Source organism: Acanthaster planci, linkage group LG10 (genome assembly GCF_054643075.1).
Source record: "Acanthaster planci isolate LZ-2023a linkage group LG10, COTS_SCS, whole genome shotgun sequence".
Lineage (NCBI taxonomy): Eukaryota > Metazoa > Echinodermata > Asteroidea > Valvatida > Acanthasteridae > Acanthaster > Acanthaster planci.
Window position 1 is genome coordinate 17,488,730 of NC_141786.1, and position 18,937 is coordinate 17,507,666.

General features: G+C 39.9%; 1 protein-coding gene across 9 annotated transcripts in view; it reads right to left on the reverse strand.

Annotated features, from left to right (window-relative positions):
- Positions 1 to 285: 285 nt before the first annotated feature.
- LOC110989197 (uncharacterized) overlaps positions 286 to 18,937 on the reverse strand; it is a 72,633-nt gene continuing 53,981 nt past the window's right edge. For 3 of the 9 annotated variants that reach the window (XM_087142097.1, XM_087142101.1, XM_087142099.1), the window contains 6 exons: positions 10,057 to 10,137; positions 9,607 to 9,684; positions 5,947 to 6,044; positions 5,279 to 5,418; positions 3,033 to 3,181; positions 286 to 1,845 (listed from right to left, as the gene is read on the reverse strand). In XM_087142097.1, the coding sequence (XP_086998223.1) occupies positions 5,342 to 5,418; positions 5,947 to 6,044; positions 9,607 to 9,684; positions 10,057 to 10,115 (312 nt within the window). In that variant the 5' untranslated portion in view covers positions 10,116 to 10,137 and the 3' untranslated portion in view covers positions 286 to 1,845; positions 3,033 to 3,181; positions 5,279 to 5,341. The other 6 variants (XM_087142105.1, XM_087142103.1, XM_087142098.1 and 3 more) reach the window with 6 other exon arrangements.

An 18,937-nucleotide genomic window follows, 5' to 3' on the forward strand; every position in this document is an offset into this window, starting at 1 on the left:
ATTGCATAATTTACCGTTCAATTTTTGAAAGCTTGCAAGAGTTGCAAACTTTGATGAGAGTCCTGTCTATCAAGTGTTTACAGGCTTTTTCTTACCAATAAATCATTGGAATTTTTGGAGTATAGCATCTTGAAAACCTACATACAGGTACACATGAATGATTTAAATGAGCGTAATTACAGGTACAGTAGATGCGTTACAATATGTTAAAGATGCAAACTACTTAATTTGCAAACTACTTTCTGTTTCAAAGCAAACTGAGCGACTGACTGTACTGAGTGTACAAAAGTACCTCCTAATTCATGAATACAGTACAACGTCACTAAAATTATGCTGAATAGGCCGTACATGCCCCTTGGCTCCGAATTTTCCATGCACTATTACTTAACATTGAAAATTGCTTTAAAATGAAAGAATGAAATTTAGGACTAATGAGAATGACTCCAAAGCAAAGATTTCACCATTGAAAATTCAGAAACCAGAACTACAGTTTTACTGCGCATGGCAAATAGCGCCCTCTTTTTTCTGCAAATGGCACCTCCTTTTTGCAAATAGCGCCCTCTTGCAAGGAATCTTTTTCTCTTTGTTTTTTTACGGAAATTGGAACGATTCTATTTCTAAGCCTTTGAAATATCAGCATTAATTAAATCGGAGCAGTTGGGGAGGTTATGCTACACCAAATTGTGTATGGACCCTACCCTGTTCATGATAGCAGCATTATACTGTATACCAATGTACACTACTCAAAAATATTAAAGGATCAGACATCTGTTTTTGAATTTTCAGCCAGGTGTCTTTCATTGATGCTATGAGAGATGTGTCGTGTTTCAGAGTCAAATGTCCCCTGAGTTTGACCAAGAGAGGGCGCTATTTTCTCAGCAACAGGGGTGCCTTTGGTCAGAAATGAACTCTGCCGGTTCACAAGCTGGGAAATGTATCAGTCTATTTTTATCAATAATTATAAAAAAATTCGTGTATATGATTGGGGGGGGTAGATTTGCAAAACAGATGTATGCATTATTTTTCTGAAAGAAAAACGGTCTCGCTATATTTACACACTGAGATACATATATGTATCGTATCTTCAAAGTGCTTCATTTCTCAGCAGCGATAACTTCAAAATCCAAAACAATGCCCTCGCATATCCAGGGTATCATTCTAACTAATAAATAGCGCTCTCACAAGTCCAGGGTATCATTCTAACTCATAAATAGCGCCCTCACATGTCCAGGGTATCGTTCTAACTCATAAATAGCGCCCTCACATGTCCAGGGTATTATTGTAACTCAACAGAAAGACAGCTCACACCAATTTTAGGGCCGTACAGAAGACCTGGACAAGAGGGTTTTTTCTCATGAGACTTCATCTTTCTAGAAAGTTTCTTGTTTGGTTGCCAGAAAATAACAAAATTAAATGATGCTACACGTACCAAGAAAAAATATTGTTTTAAAATCAGTAAGTAGGATCCTTTGATTGCTTAATTGAGTAGTGTAAATATGCTAATATTTATGCAGATGGGCTTGCTCCATCACGTTCCCAAGGTGAGAGCAAGGAACTGCATCTGTGAGAAGATTGAGTCCTTTCCTTGCCTTTGAATCAATGCCAACGATTCTGATGAGGATCCCTTCATGCAACCTTGGAAACTGTTCCTCCTCAGTGATGGAGGCGAGGACTGGCATCTATCTGAGTTTCTTCCTCTCAGTGACATTCTTGTGAATCATCTCTGGGGAGTCCCATAGGATCTTGTCCTCCATCTTGCTTCTCTCCTCCATGAATGAGGCGAGGGCGCTCTTCTCATCAGCACTGTCTGGTTCTCCTTATGCACAGCTTCCATGTCAACAATGTCTGGGAAGAAATTAAACACAGAAGAATGAGTTGCCGTAGAAACTGAGACAATTCTGACCAAAATACGAGGATCCTTGTATGGTCCTCAATTTTCCACCTTATTTCATACAAAACAGTCTGTGTTGTCATTGGATCTGACAAAAAGTCCCTCCAAGCCTATCCTTCTTTTCAACTATTTTGAAATCCAAGAATGAACTACCCGGTACGAAGGGACCCGGATGTCTTACTCATGACAGGACTTCTGATGGACTAAACTAACGCTGCACACTCTACATATTTGTGATTAGTTTTCTTCTGAAGAAAACTTGGACATCCCTTTTGAGTGAAGTGAATCAAAACGTGACATCATGCCCTTCTGGACAACTGGCAGTGCTGTAGTCTGTGGGCAAGTTAGGACAATGGGGAGGATGCTTATTTTATCAGATTTTCTTTTAAAATTGTGGAATCTAAATTTGATCCTTGAACAAGTCTCAGGAAATGTTGACCATTGATCACTGGTAAATGGCCATGAAACAGAAATGAACCACCAAGGAGAAGGGACTTCAGACCTGGGTCGTTCTATAAATTTGGGGTCCAAAACCTTGTCCCCACTGTTTCACTTGTTTGACACAACTATTCCCAGGTCAGGATTTTCTTGTGTAAGCTAAATGAAAGCATCTACTGTTTTTGCTCACCAAAAACCGAAGGCGGATCCAGGACCGAATTTTCGAGGAACTGACTTGTTTTGGGAGCCAAAATATTTTTTCTTAATGTGTTAATTTTTGGCGGAGTTAGACTAGATTTTGAGGCTCACATATACACTTTCAGAAGAAAAGAAATGGACCAAACAGATGCTCTCATTTCTTTTTCAAAATGGCCCCACTGGCTCCCCCTACCCTCCAGGATCCACCCCTTGTGTAAAGCTAGCAATTGGGTCATTCCATGAGGTTAGGGCACAATTTGTGACGGTGTCCTTGTTACATGGGTAATTTTTACCACTTGTCATGACCTGTAGAGTAGGTCATTTACTCTGTAAAACTAACACACACCTCTGTATTCAGCCTTGCAGGATGTATAGCAATGTCAATTTGGAATTCACTTGCAGGGAAATAGCTGTTCATATCTACAGAACCCACCTAACAATGGACACCGTCACAAATTGTGCCCCAACCTCATGGAATGACCCATATGCAACATAGGACTCTTACCTAAGCTACTTATGATGTAACCTGCATCTTCAACTCTGGAAACTTCATCAATGGTCAGTCCAATCGCACTACGATGCGGGATGCGTTACCCGACCTCAACATAGGCAGCCCCTGCAGAGCATTCACCTGGCGACAAAGCCCTCCCAAATCTAACAACAGAGCAAAATGACAAAAAAATGACAAAAAGCATTTCTCTTTTCAGTTCAACACTTCTAGAGATTTGTTTTTCAAATTGAGCAAAACATCCAGGTTTCAACCTACATTAGCAACTGTACTTTGTGTCAGATTATTACCAGTCGCTGTTAACCACTTCGTGCCAGGGCATTTTCCAATGTTGATGATGCTGGGCCGGCATGACTATCATTTTTTCCGTTTTCAAAATCCTTCAAAAATTCATCATTTCATTTAACGGTCGTTTATAGCCACACAAAGTAATCTTTAGGCACCACTCTAAGTTGGTAGGTGACCTTCATTGACGCCCGAGTATTTGAGCCAGGCCTGCAGCCTTGTAAACAGAGCCCAGATTGCGCGGTGTTATATAACTGTCTTTTGTTCACGAACCTGGCTCAGTGCACTGCTGACCTCTTTTCAATAGGGGCCAGATTAGCGTGCAGCGGTGCTGTGTGGCTCATCGCTGCGGTGGTGGAGCACTTTTGTCCCCAGTGGTAATCTGCTCGAACTCAATGCTCCAAACCCTGGCATACGGTTTCAAAACAATGCTAGATTATCACCACTTTTGAAAGTGAAAAAAAGCCGGTAATGCCCAGCAGCCTGGTCTTTTGTTCGGAGTACGGTCTTTTGTTACAGGGCCCTGTTTCCTTTGTCCGAGTTTGGAGACCCCGGCCACCCATATAAACCATACGTCTCCGATCCCGGAGTCCCCGGCAGTAAGTGGTTAAATCTACAAAACCCATACAATGGTTGGCAGCGCAGGGAGTGACAGGCTGGGTGCATTTTGATTGCTACAAGAAGAGTTCCCACAGAAATCTTTCCAGGACTAGATATGACAATTTCCATGAATTTAATGCCGTTTTGCAGAGAAAAGTTGTTGGTTTAGAATGGGAGACCGTCATTGCCACTACCGGTGATGAAACTCAAAATTTCCCAAATATCCTGAAATCCTAAAAACCATGAAATATCATGGTGGTTGTAATAATGTGAAGCGTGAAGCCCCTATGGCGTGGGGTCCGTGGCCCGCTTAAGGGCCCCGTGAAATTTTTGGTTCTAGATGCTCTGTGGTGCAATCTGAGGCATTTTCTGGCACATTTTTGACATTTTGACAGCATGAGATGAAGGCGAGACTTGTAGTCAACTACGGCCCGGCTGACTGCAAAAATAGCTGGAATGGTAGGTGTATTGTTCCTCACCTCGCGTATTTTGCCATGTCTCTTTGACTTGGCATGGTTTTTCAAGTCCTTCTTACCGAAAGAGCTGTACTTGAGTCTGTCACTGCACCACAAACAAATTGCATATCCCGGCTGGTCTATTTTCCGGACGTAATCCGACAAAAATCTCGGGTGCAAACCTTCTCCTCCAACCATTTCCAATTGAAGACATTTCTGATATTTTTTCTGTCAACGTCCTTTATAATGTGTGACTGACCTACCACTTTGTACACGTTGCCGGTTGTTGGATGAAAAGCAGATTATTTTGCTTGACAGCTTGACATGACACGCTGCCCAAAACAGAACATGTCGACGAGTAGCAATGCGCATGCGCATGAGAGGTCCAGCTTCTAGTCTTCGTTCAAGGTGTTATTCTACCCAAAATGGAAGAGGGCCTTTTTGATATGGGCGCGTTAAGTCGTGTCCATGTGTGATGTTTGTAGGTGGATCTGTTCTATAGACTACTCACGTCAGCTCGTTCTGCTCCCAATTTTTACATGACACAGCACGAGGATTTAGGCTAGCCATAACGTGTATTTTCACCAGGGACGGAAATTAAATGAAAATCCGGGAAACATATTTCAGTAGTGCCGATATCCGGATTTCCAGATAAATCCGGGAAAGTTTCATCACTGCACAGAGTGGCAAAACCAGCCTGTCAATTTATCATTTATGTTATCAATAGACATAACCCTGGTATGGCCTTGATTTCTGCGACTTTTCCATGACTTTCCAGGACAACTTTTTCCCAAGATTGTCAATGACTGTGGGAACCCTTTCTAAGGACAAATGGGTTAAGCAAATTGTTGTGAGCACCAATGTTATGTTTAGTGTAAATCTGCTGGGAAAGAGGCAGCTTACTTTATTAGGGCATGATGCCAGAAGATGAGCTCACAGGCAGGGACCAACCACGCTGCTATCACCTTACTCTATCAGGGCAGTGATGCCAGAAGATGAGCCCACAGGCAGGGGACCAACCACGCTGCCATCCCCTTTAACACCTGGTAAAAATAAAAAAAGAAGGTGGTTTTATTATCCCTGTTCTGGGGGACTAAGTTTTGAACATGTCCCCCGAAAGTGATTTTAAGGCAATATCCAAACGTATGGCTGAGGTACATGTGTAAGTCCTAAAGAAGTGGCTTCAGACACAATTTTATGACAAACATAACTCTCTTGAGCAGCATCCATTTCTCCAAGACAGATCAACCCAAACTGTATACTTTTCCACTGCCATGCTCAATGTTCACAGGCTGGCACGTGTGCAGCCTTCAACTTCAGGTGACTGTCAAAACCATGTGACAGATTGAGATAAAACTTCAAATTTGTACTGACGAGGAAAGTCATGCATACCAAGTTTGTAAAATAAGCTGGCATTCGACAGCCAAGTCCTTGTGGAATGCCATACCCCCCTGTGAGCTGGTAAAAGTAATGCAGCTCTTTTAGGGTTAAAGTGCCACAGCCAACTGCACCAGCATAAATTGATTTCTAAACAGATGGCAAACATGACTGCAATGTGACAGCTTTTCTACCTGCTGTTTTCTTCATCCACTGTTCTTGTTCCTCATCACTGTCAGGGTCGCTGTCACCGGAGTCCTCACTGGAACTTGAGTTTCTCCTTTGCTTGGTTCTTCAGAAGAACAAAATGGGGATAAAAAACACACGTCATCACTGACTCTGTGAGTTGACTTCTGTTAAGAAAACAGACGGGTGACTTCACTCCGAAAACAAAACCAAAACTGAAACAAGGAATAAATTCCCTTCACTTTGTCTTTTCTCTCTTTGTTTGTTTTGAATTTTTGGACTTTTTCCTTCTCCGCTCCTCTGACAACAAAGAAATTACCCACAGATACAAAAAACATGCAATATCTTTTCTGAGTGGAACTTCCATGGGAAATGAGAAAAATGGCTAATTTTCAAGCTGATGGAATAAAAATTAAATTGACAGTGCACTGTCAATAAATGTACACCTGGCACGGAGCAAAAAAAATTTTTTTGAAAATAATGTTTGGTTTTCCTGAAAATCTTATTTGAAATTTCATATTTTTTTGCTTATGGTAAGGAGCTAACTACTTTAAAATGCCATAAATCCTACATGCTTAACTAATCCCTCTGAATAGTTTATCACTGCAAAGGTTTGGAACCATACACGTAGATGTTTGTTTCAAAGGCACTTTCTTTCCCTGGACATGGTACTTGGATGAGAAAACTACAAAATTTGGGTTGAATTACAGTAGCTGTAATTCCATTACCAATGTTACAAAGGTTTTTCTCCTTTGCCAATTTCTTACAGAATTATTCCACCGCTGTAAATTCTCTTCCTTAATCTGCCTAGTAATGACCTCAACCATTAAGTTCTCACATAAATGTATTTACTTCTATAGAAACATTGGTAACGGAATTACATGGTAACAGAATTACAGAGGGTAACAGAATTACATGGTAACGGAATTACATGATAGCAGAATTACAGAGGGTAACAGAATTACATCTCAGAACTACATGTGTGCATGTCTTGAGGCTGTACAAGTAAGAGATTCTCAGTTTGGTCAAAGAGGGTAGCAATCACATCTGTTTTTTTGTTTTAAATGTACCATATAGGGCAGAAGTTTACACCTTACATGTGTTTGCACAGAGCACATGCATGACATGGTAACTTCCCTCCATACACTCTACTTGTTAATCTACAGATCTTTATTGAAGCATTTAGCATATTGGTGAGAATTCCCAAAAGTATAATATTCTCAGGAGCAGTTTACTGAACATTGCTTTTCACAATGTTACTCTCAAGAAGTGATTACTTCCTACGTGTGCTCATTACAAAATGCACAGTTACTCACTTCCACTACAGCCATGACAGCCTACAGGTCAAACTTTACATGTACCTACATGTACCTGCACTATACATGTAAATGTACATGTATGTGCAGCATTGATGCGAGGCACATGAACAAGTTTATACACAGTTAATTTTAGCAAAATATTGTTTGATTTTACTGTTAATTAGGCTTACTATTCACTGAAGGTCCCAGGTATAATCATTTGGTAAACAGATATTGTTGTTGACTGTCAGGCCTACGCCTCAAAAAGTACATGTAATTTATGAGGTACAGTATGTGGATGTACAGAAATGTCAATAATTCCTGTTAATTAGTCAACTACATGTACATGTACAAGTCCGTCACATTAGAATTCATATTTTCTCTTTTTATGAAATTTAGATATAAATATTTAGAATTATAGATTATGTTACAAATAAAGAACGCTACTGATGTCAAAAGCATGAGTGAAAATTTGCCTTTGTATGAGGTGCACTGGAAAGAAAAGTCGTTGAAAGCATCCTGTAGAGGCAGGTTTTGATGACATCATGCTACGGCTCTGCGAGTTAACGACTATTTCATTACTTTGTGACACAGGCAGCTGCAATGTGAATTAAAAGAGGTCCGGCCGTCAGAGTGAGGTAGAATTTCTTTTAAATTCCATCAACAATTTTGATCAACCTCAGATCATATGGTAAAGTTAAACCGTCCCAGTTTGAACTGGTCTAAGGTTCTGATGAATTTCGGGCAAATGGTCATGGTCACTCACTGAAAATAACATCAAAACTTACTTTACAACTGTAGATGACTGCATTGTACATGTAGTAAAGCATAACTGCATTGGCCCACATGGACAATTATATTGTGATTTCACAGCACATTAGGTTCAGTGTTTATAAGTTTGTAAATGTGTCATTCTGTTACCATGTTTAACGTATACTGTTGGATATACATGGAAACAAGTCCTAACCCACAAACTGAAGCAGGATTGAGCAGTTTGAAGCTGCCAAATGTATTTGAAGCAACTGCCTTGTTTCTGATCACAACTCGGGGTTCAAAAGTTGGAAATTTCACGTTCTTTTCCAATACACCCTTGTTGCTAGGTATAAAAATTGCATATTTTCCAATACACCCTTGTTGCTAGGTATAAAAATTGCGTATTTTCCAATACACCCTTGTTGCTAGGTATACAAATTGCGTATTTTCCAATACACCCTTGTTGCTAGGTATAACAATTGTATATTTTCCAATAGACCCTTGTTGCTAGGTATAACAATTGCGTATTTTCCAATACACCCTTGTTGCTAGGTATAACAATTGCGCATTTTCCAATACACCCTTGTTGCTAGGTATAACAATTGCGTATTTTCAAATTCACCCTTGTTGCTAGGTATAACAATTGCGTATTTTCCAATACACCCTTGTTGCTAGGTATAACAATTGCGTATTTTCCAATAGACCCTTGTTGCTAGGTATAACAATTGCGTATTTTCCAATACACCCTTGTTGCTAGGTATAACAATTGCGTATTTTCCAATACACCCTTGTTACTAGGTATGACAATTGCATATTTTCCAATACACCCTTGTTGCTAGGTATAGCAACTGCATATTTTCCAATACACCCTTGTTGCTAGGTATAACAATTGCGTATTTTCCAATACACTCTTGTTGCTAGGTATAAGAATTGTAATAGCTTTCAGACAGGCATACAAATGCATTGTTTTATGGTTTATATTAATATGATTAAAGCTGAAAAACGTGCCCAGATTAGACAAAGAAAGATTGCTGTTGAAAAATTGGCACTTTTCAAGGTACATGTACATTCACATGTGTAATTCTGTTACCATTTTTTGTACTTCCGTTACCACTACCTTTTTGGAAAAATGACGCAGTATGGAATATTTGTAAGTATTAATACCCTAAAACTGCTGCAACAATAAAGTTGAAACTATAGGTTAAAAAGATAAATGGGTACCTGATGGCATTTATGTTATAAATGCCATAGAATTTGTTTTAAAAATTATGATTTAAAAAATGCTTCATTTTCTGACGTAATTCCGTTACCAAAACATTCTGGGCCTTGGACTTTTCTACATGTAGGATGTTAATATTTTATTACTGGTTTGATGGTAGGGCTATAACCAGACCTTATTAAGGTGTTTGCAATCAGGAAGGTCATACGACTAATTCATAACATGGAAACTAACAGTCAATTTTGTTCTGAAATGTAATTCCGTTACCGTGGAATTGCCCCTCTGTCAAATTTTGAAACTGAAAAACACAATACAAAGTTTTCGCATAGAATTGTTAATTTTTTCTGTTATCTAGAATCTTTTCACACATGGTCTCTGGCCAAGGAAGGTACACGTACCTAATTTCACTGTCTGTGCTACGGCTAATGTCAGAGTCATCTTCATCATTCTCTATGTGGCTGAACTCATCCAAGCTACTGGAGTCAAGACAAAACAATTATAAAAGATCATTCAAGTAGCAAGACAAAAGGACAGCATAGAAAGACTGTGGTTCCTGGGAATCTTCCCAAATCCTAAAAAATCCTCCCCATAATGGTACATTCTCCAAAATTCTACAAAGGCATCAAGTCCCTCGTGAAATCAAGGTGACTGGGCTGGGCTCTACATGTACCTTCCTCAATGCTGCTTTATCTTCCACAAATCTCCTGGATTTTCAAGGATCTGGGAAGGCCGGCATTACATGTACATGTAAGATAACAAAACAGGAGAACTTGCAAGAATACCTGAATACAGTTTAGGTTCTCAATCCAGCTCATCTTTGAATAACCTGATGCTGGGAAGGAACTTACTCAGGTTCTGCTCTCTCCGATGATGCTGCCCACACATCAGCCTGTACTTGCTCCATCATCTTCTCTTACTCTGACTTCCTCCTACAATTAAAATAAACAGTGCATCCTTCAGCTTTTGCTGTTATTACACAACATCCTTCACTTATTGCACAGCCCACAACGTAGGCGCAGTCCGATTTTGTGCATCCAGTGCCTCGCAGGAGCAATATTTTTACCTCAAATTTCATGACAAATGAAATTTTATCAAACTCCTACTATTCTGATTCAAAACTCCTGGTTTTACTGACCTACTACAAAGTACAAAGTTTCAATTAAGTTTCTTTTTTGGCTCAATTTTTCAAGATTTCGTTTTTGAAGTGCAAAATGGACTCTTTAAAACATGCATCCAACAATGTATAAATAATTTTCTAAAAAAGTTTTGTTTAGGTCTGTAAACGGAGGTAATCATAATTTATTTGAATTGATCAACTTTACAGAATTTCTTAAATTACATGTATGTGGGATTCTTTGAGATTTTTTCAAGCATGGCACGTCAGGCAACACTTAGTAGAATTTTTGCCCAATTCACAGGCGCCAACTTTATTGAATATTCAATGGACAAAAATTCATGACTCCAAAAATATTAACAAATGTTGAACAGCGTACGCAAGCTGAAGGTTATAGTGCCCATATGAACTTAAAGTTTTCTCAACAAGACATCTGGCAACACTGTATGAGAAAAGTCAAGTGAAAGTCAAGTGCGCCATGTTAGGGGACTCTACTATAAGGCTAATGTAAGCAACTTGGCCTACAGAGGGCCTGAGTGGAGCGCCCTCCCAGAGGACATGTTTTGTTATTTAGATTTAATGACTATGAATGCACAAAAGGTTTACTTGAACCTATCCTAGAGGAAGAAAGAAATGCCCTCTAACATGAAGTCATACACAGGCCCTCTATAAAGACTATTGTAATTCCAGACACAAATAACGTAGGGATGAGATGTTAGCTACTTCCTTTCAGTTAAGATGTTTGAATAACTTGATATCCCTGATGTCAGTTTGAGATAAACATGTACATGAAGGAAAGCATTTGATATGGTGATGCCGATAATTTTTCCCAGCAGTGACCTAATGTTATGAGTACACCATCTGAAAGCATTAAACAATTACACACATGTACAATGTAAGTCTAATTTAGCAGTGAAACTTAGGAAATACTCGACCAGTCGGTTCGACTATTTTCGGTGAAATCCTGTTTTTATCACACGAGCAACCTACATGTACATGCATAACATGTAGACTCTGTCATGTCTGTGTGACTGGACTGACACCAGCAGGGCAGGCGACATGCGCTGCGCTATGGCTGTGGCAAGTTGAATACCCCCACCTATGAAAATAGTCAAACCGATGCATGTGGAACTAACAGCACTTGGCCTGTGGTTCCTAAGATTTTCAAAATACGCTCTTATGTCCTACATAAATGACACGTACATATGTGTCCTAGGCATAGTACGCCTGTAGTCTAAACCCCATTTTTAACTTGGTACATGTACACTGTCTTCTGGAGCTATTAAAAAGAAAAATATTGATGATTATAATATATAGGCCTGGGTACCTCACAGGTACTCTCAAGCGAAAATCTGATTAGAAAAAAAAACAGAATTAGTCAGTGTCACTGGTACAGTGTACAGTCATGATGACCATAGCATAAATCATGATATTATCATTGATAAGTCAAAGTATGGCGGGATAAACGTTAATCATTATGAACAGATACATGTACAGACATAATTTCAATGACAATCGTGACAACGCGGATTAACAACAAAAATATGCAGAGACCATAAGGCCTAAGTTTATTTACAAACGTGAGATCAGTTTGCAGAAGCCATCTTGTCAACAACAGCTACCCCCAGATTTGTGGGGTCCGACGTCTGCCCCTCTAACGCTTTTCCCATAATGCTCTTGACTATGCATAAGTATGGAGTGCACAACTGGACAATTATGAATTAATACATGTACCATGTTTGTGGATGATGCAGTGATGTGCACTGTATATACAATTACACAGTACCACTACAAAAGGAGGTTGGATTAAAAAATACTTGTAGGTAGCGTTACAACCCATGATGTAAACAAAAAATGGCAAGTGACACAAAGTAACGTACATATACATGTGTAGGTTACCTCAACGCATGCACTGACATGACTGAGGATGCTCACCTGTGGTTCACCATGTTCACCATACGTTTAATAGACATGATAGGGCAGGGAAACAGATTAGCCGGGCCTACACCATAGCCATGACCTACACGACGTGTACACTGTACCAAGGAAACTGAGACTTCAACTCATCAATCGTGCGAACTTTCATTAAAGGCTGTATTTGCGTGATCCCATAAATAACCTTTTTTTTATTTGGATTTACAATTAGGGGGCTTACATTAGCCTACCTTTACAAACATGCGAGCTAATGTTTCAGATCTTCGTGAACTTGTTTTTCTCGCGTCCTGTTTTTCCGTACACGTTTTCAAATATTGCGCATTCCGCCGCGCATAACCAAGAGCGCCCTCTGTTGAATCAATATTTACCGCCCTCTATTGACGAAATGAGTGGCGCCCTCTGTAGAACAAAATAGTCATGCGGCAAATTTTATTAGCGCCCTCTCTGGGCTAGTAGTTGCCAACGCCACCTTATAGGCAACAGCGCCCTCATGATTCATCGAACAGAATGAGTATGGCGCCCTCTAAGGTTGCACTACACCAAATATGCGCCCATGGAAAAAAGTGCAAAATCGGACCAAAATAGCGCCGCCTGTTGACTCTCTTGAAGAGGTTGACCTCGGTTTTTTTACTAGAAATTCAAGATTATGGCCAAAAGATCCCTTTTCGTGTTAATTTCATGGGGTTTAGCCACGAAAAGCTTTTTCATTCGCCTTTCGAGGAAGGTACCCCCAAAACCGTAGTAAAACTAAACGCTCATTTCTGAATGTAGCCGCCCGCCTCCATCCAAAATAGGCCCGAAATTTGTTTGTGTGTGTGTGTGTGTGTGTGTGAAAGAAATACCCCGAACTGGAAACTATCAGTCCCAAATTCGGGATTTATAGAAATATTTCTATCGTGCCTCCTGATTATAGCATGTCTTATTTTAAAACCCCCGTGGGATCACAAATATTAATGAGCTCGCGCGCAGAAATATTGCCATTTGGTGAAATCCACCACTAAGAAAATGTAAAAAAGTTTGCGCAAAGAATTCAATAGCCCCCTCTATTGATCTGATGATAAAAAATAATCACCAGTTTTCCCCCAGAGAAAAAGGGAGAACAAGGCTTCCCTCCCTCCATTTTTTTCTCTGCTCAGCGCCGGCCCGTCGATTTCAAGCATTTCAAGGTGACAAATCGCGACGAGACCGATATTGAACAGTGATAGCAGACTATGGATGCAAAGTTGTTTGTTGTCAGCTTCTAATAATAAAAAAGCTGGTACGGTCTGGTCCCATGACTCGCGTGTGTCTGCAATTGTCTGTACAGTTTAACCCTTGAAGGAGGAGTCGCAGCATCGATTCGGGAACATCGGTCTGAACATCGGTCATTATACTACATGTAAATAAAAGTACTCAGTTTGGCCTATATTGAAAGCGTTCAGCCGTGAGATACATTTGATAACATGATTTGTTTCTTTTTCTTTTTGACACCCTTCTGTCATTTCATCCTCCGATGTTTAAGGACAAACTGAACCTCACTTTGTTTACAAACATAATTAACATTTTTAGTATGTTTTTTTTTCCTTTTGAACAAACAGATACCAGCCTTCCAATTCTGAGCACTTCAAAGAGCATCTAAAAAGAATGTAAAAGGTAAAATCGACAAAGTTGAAGATTGACCAAGATGTAAACGGACAATACTGCAGCTTTTTGAACAAAATTAATTTTCTTTTCTTTTCCAACCTGTGGTGGTCAGACAATTACATTAGTTCACACAGAATAAATTCCCCCCCCCGGAAATTGATAGTTTTTTTTTTTTTTTGGCTTACTTTCTTGGGCACTGAGGGCTGTTTTACATCCGCAATCAACACGGCAATTTGATGGAAGCCCCAATCTTTTACTTTTACAATCCCCTCCTTAATTTTTGTCCAAACAATTTCCCTCCAAGGACCGATCCGACCACAAGACACGCACGTAAGCAAAAGAGACGCACGATGAATGCTTCCTCATCAGCCAATGGGGCGCACTGCTGACCAAAATCACGCGCTTGTCAAGCTTAGGAAATGTGCGCCTGAGTGGGGGATCAATATTACATCGTCTCAGTTTGCACCTTTCTTATTATAAGTTTAAAATCCAGTGCTATTCACATCATCTTCTGTGTGTATAAATGCACGTTCAGATGTAGGGGTATCCATTACAAGGCCACCAGTTCAATACATCGCCCCTTTCTTAGAAAATGTTTTCAGTGAGTAAATTCTGGTTTCACAATTTGAACAGAAAATCATGTCTTCCCTGACTATTTTACTCTTCTTCATGGGTTGCTCATAAGTGAAGATACGGGTGAAAACATAATTAACAATGACGGCCATTTTGAAATTCAAAATGGCGGCCGAAGACGTGGCCACAAAATAACACCTTATCTTTTTGAAATCAGCACCCAAAAATTGACAAAGTCTACTAATAAAATCCACTTTTGGCAAAAAAAATCCGGCTGGATTACACAGCATACTGTACTGATTTTTTTCACTCCTATAACGGGCCACAGCTGTTGTTTGCATGCTGTAGCCTATCCGCCGTACTGACTGCAGCCAGGTCCAAAATATAAAGTTTCAATGTCCATAAATTGAGCGTCATGAGCGTCGCCAAAATTCTTTCAGAGGGGGTGGGGTGTAACCACCTTTTCCCACAGATTCGAGCAGCGCTATAGTGGTCAGCGAAGCTTCCTTCAAGATTGAGTGTCTTCCTCCAACAGCGCAATAATCAAATCAGTGTCTAATCCAGTAAAATTATAGACCCCATCCGTAGACTGGAGTTGGCTGAACGTTTACTGAACTTTGCTGGACTCAAACTGTGGAAAATATACATGTGCCCGATTTCCTGCAAGATTTCACTGGTTTGACCATTTTCAAGGAAAAAAAATATCTTTTTTAAATGAATTCTGACTAGTCGTCTTCAGGATTTGCTTTACTTGATGTTTGTTTCAGGGAAAACTTTCCTTTAAAAGTTTTTGATGTGTTTACTTTTGTTTGAAAATGTTTGATATGTTTAGAACAGGGTCACTAAAAAGACTCTGCTGAACAATGTTACCTTGCAGAAATATGTTTGAATTAATAATGGATTTTACGAAGTCGCCGGTTTTGTGTCACAGACATATAGAGTGATATGGAACCTGCAGCTAATGAAGTTCAGATACATGACTTACTTTCACCATTACCATCGCTAACCAAGGGTTTGAACAATTTCGATCCAGGAAGACAACAAAACTGGTACCACTTCATTCGATTTCCTTCTTTTGGTTAATTCAAGAAGATGCCTCCTCTAACAAAGAAAGCCAAACCCGAAGCTGAACAACTTTTAAACCCCAAATCTGCCTTACACTTGCGAATATGGGTTATTATGCCAGGAAGTCACTGACTACTCATGGAGTGATGAAAAATCTGCAGGCGTTTAATTGTAGCAGATTGCAGGAGGACTGAATTTGGTTTCGATATTAATTTGCAATCACCTCTGTTACGGAAATTCACCTCTTTAAAGCTGCTTTATTTTTCTCGACACATCTGTCCGTTGACATGGTTATAAACAGTCTGTGGTCATATATTGATGATGGTGATAAATTTCCTCTCTGGAAGGGTTAAGAGCAGTCCATGAAGGTTCAGCTAGCGGTCCAACATTGACCCGCCTTTGAGGGTGCTGGTATCTAGCCGGCATTCACACCTCCATGCTCATTGGTTGGCTTTTAGTGGCTGACCACTCCTTGGCAAAGTAACCGCTGACCAGCATTGCTGTCAATAAAATGTTGAAGTTAAAAAAATCCAATATAATTCATCACTTTCCCAACAAAAAGCTTGATACACGTAAGAATGCCACGTATTTGGAGAGGGGTATGTTCTCGTGGAATGGCCCCATTTTAACACACCTGTCAAAGTTAGACGACTTTCTAAACCGTTGCCACGACAACCTTTGTAAACAACGCAGTTCATGAATATCTGCATAGAAAAATGTTTCGTTTTAGTTTTGTTGTTTTGCGCAGTTTCAGCAACAAAACTAATGGAATTTTAAGGCAAAATATAAGGTAATTTAGCAATAAAAACTCATCGTTTCAATTCATACTGAAATTTGGACAATTAATGTGTTGGCTCTCGTGGTTGGCACTTTTCAAATTTGTTTGGAATCTAAAAATGTGGCTTTCCAGCAGTAATTGTTTTTATCCTTCCACGGTGAGATTCATCAGGCATTTCTGTCGCAGTTTCCATATCATGGTAATAATGATAACATGAACCGTTACAAGATTACGTTTTTTGTTGATTTTACAAAATTTGTAAGTATGCACACAGCCATCTACAGTCAACCCATGAAGAAAATGCAGAACAATAGGGTACACCCAGTCCGACAAACAGCATGGAATTCTTAAGGTTTTACTTATATGATGTGATTATGCACTTATTCCGATTACTACACTGAATGTTCTAACTTAGCCAACTGCGTCAATCATATCAGATTCGTATTCATCCACCTCCAATAGACTTACAGTGGACATCAAACATAAGCAGTGAGCGCTGTTTCTCATAGCAAAGTGCGCAATAAGTGTGCCGTGTGATTCATTTAATATGTGCTGTGGGGGAGCTTCGTTTAAGCTTTGATATAAATTCATTAAATTGAAAATATTTGCATTTAAAAAACTCAGCTATTTTGATTTGAAATATTTGATTTTTCCCAAGCAGGCAACACCACTCTTTAAACTGCGCATTTAAAAAAATCCAGAAATATAAAATGCAAGTAAATCAGTTTGGCCAACACACAAAGTCCTGACTGAAAACGGAAGCCTTAAAGCTGCGGTATTTATTCCACTGCATTAATTGCATCCAGTAAGACCAATGCAATCCCGCAACAATGGCCACACTTTCAATCTATACTGCCCACTATTCAAATCCCGAGTCTCCCGTTCGGACTGATGATGGGGGTGCCACAATGCGGTAGACACGAGCGACGTCTGGGATAAAACTGGTCGGGTCGGAAGAGATTAGTTTTCCCGGGCAAGGTACTCGAACGGCTGATGTTACGCCTAGGCACGCATTCGCACATTAAGTAAGCTGGGAATTTAAAACAATTACTGTACAGATCTGACAGAATGACAATTATTGAGGATATAACGAACTTTCTACATACTGCACTACTTCCCATCTCATATTAATGTATTTTTAAAGAGGTCGAATTAATGTATTCGCTCAGGGAGAAACACATAATTACCAACATTCAAAACGACCATTCTTCACGTTGGTGTGCTCAGTGGTTGTCCAACATGGCACCAGCATTAACATGTTACATAAATTATGCTGATTAGTGCAGATTCATTTGCGCCAGACAGCGGTTCGTGTTCACGTCCTACTACTCGGTTTCCATACATACGAACCTGACGTTGCTAACGTCGAACCGATAAATCTGGCCTGTTTGCCTCATTTATCACCGTAGATATTTCGGCCTTCTTCCTAATCCATTGACAGGGATCACATGCAAACTTGAGCCCTTAAAAAGTCCTTATTATTGGTTCAGCTTACAAAATTCGTTGAAGCTGCGAAGCCTAGATGCAGACTTTGCAGGGAATGCACACATGCCTCAACGGAAGACTGTGAACAGACGTTTACTCTAGACAGAGAGTTATCTAGGCCTAATGACAAAGCCAGATGTTTCGATTCATAGTGTAATACGCGGTTAGTAGTCTCACCATGCCTGTTTCGCTGAGTTTTTGTTTTGTTTTGTTTTGTTTTGTTTTTTGTGGAATTGCTGCTCAAATTGAACTCAGGGACGAGTGGCTTTCTTGTTAAGAGAGACACACGACATTACACCAAAAGAAATTAATGTTTTGATGTATGTGGACTGCCAGATATGAGTTTTGTTGAGAAAAAAAATGTATGTAAATTATACTTTGTTGGTGAAAAAAAACCTATAGAGAAACCATGCAAATGGGAGTGTCAATCCGGTGGACAGAGCAATGTAACCTGTAAAGTTATTTGAACTGCCAATTTTTTTGTCTGATCGTGCTTTTGTTGCCATGTACATTTTCCCAATCTGTTATCTTCATCTGGCTCTCATATAGGAAAGCGCATCTGAAAACGAGGCATGAGTGGTTAACATGACAACTTCCTGCAGAGAGAATCAAGGTATTGCTGCCATAGTTCAAAGAACGGTGTTTTGGGGTTTTCGAAGGAGCGAAGCGCAACCCAGCGGTCACACGGGGCACAGATCTGGGTCAATCTAACCTGCGAGCTGTCATCAAGTTATTCATTTCCTGTCAACCCAGCTTTCCTTCTTGTAGAGGTTTTTTGAGTAACATGATTGGAGTCTTGTTCATGGAGTCATGATGTATGCTGAGTTTCAGTTGCCCGCAAGCTGTAAGAAAAAAAAGAAGAAAAAACAAAAAACAAAAAAACCGCACATACAAAATAGAATGCTCAAGGACATACACTTGGCAAACGAGCAGAAAAATGCATGTCACTCGACCAGTTGCCAGTTCTGCCCAATCAGTGCAGCCCTCCGCGGATGCTTTGTTCCTAAATAGCATTGCTTTTTGAAACACTTCCACAGCCCTGGCTCTTTGTGTTATTTCCTTCCTGCTTACTTTGGTTTTATTCACCAACTACCACGTGTAACGTGCGTTGTCTGTGTTTCCACAAGGTAGCAGGCACCCAGCAGCGTATCTAGAT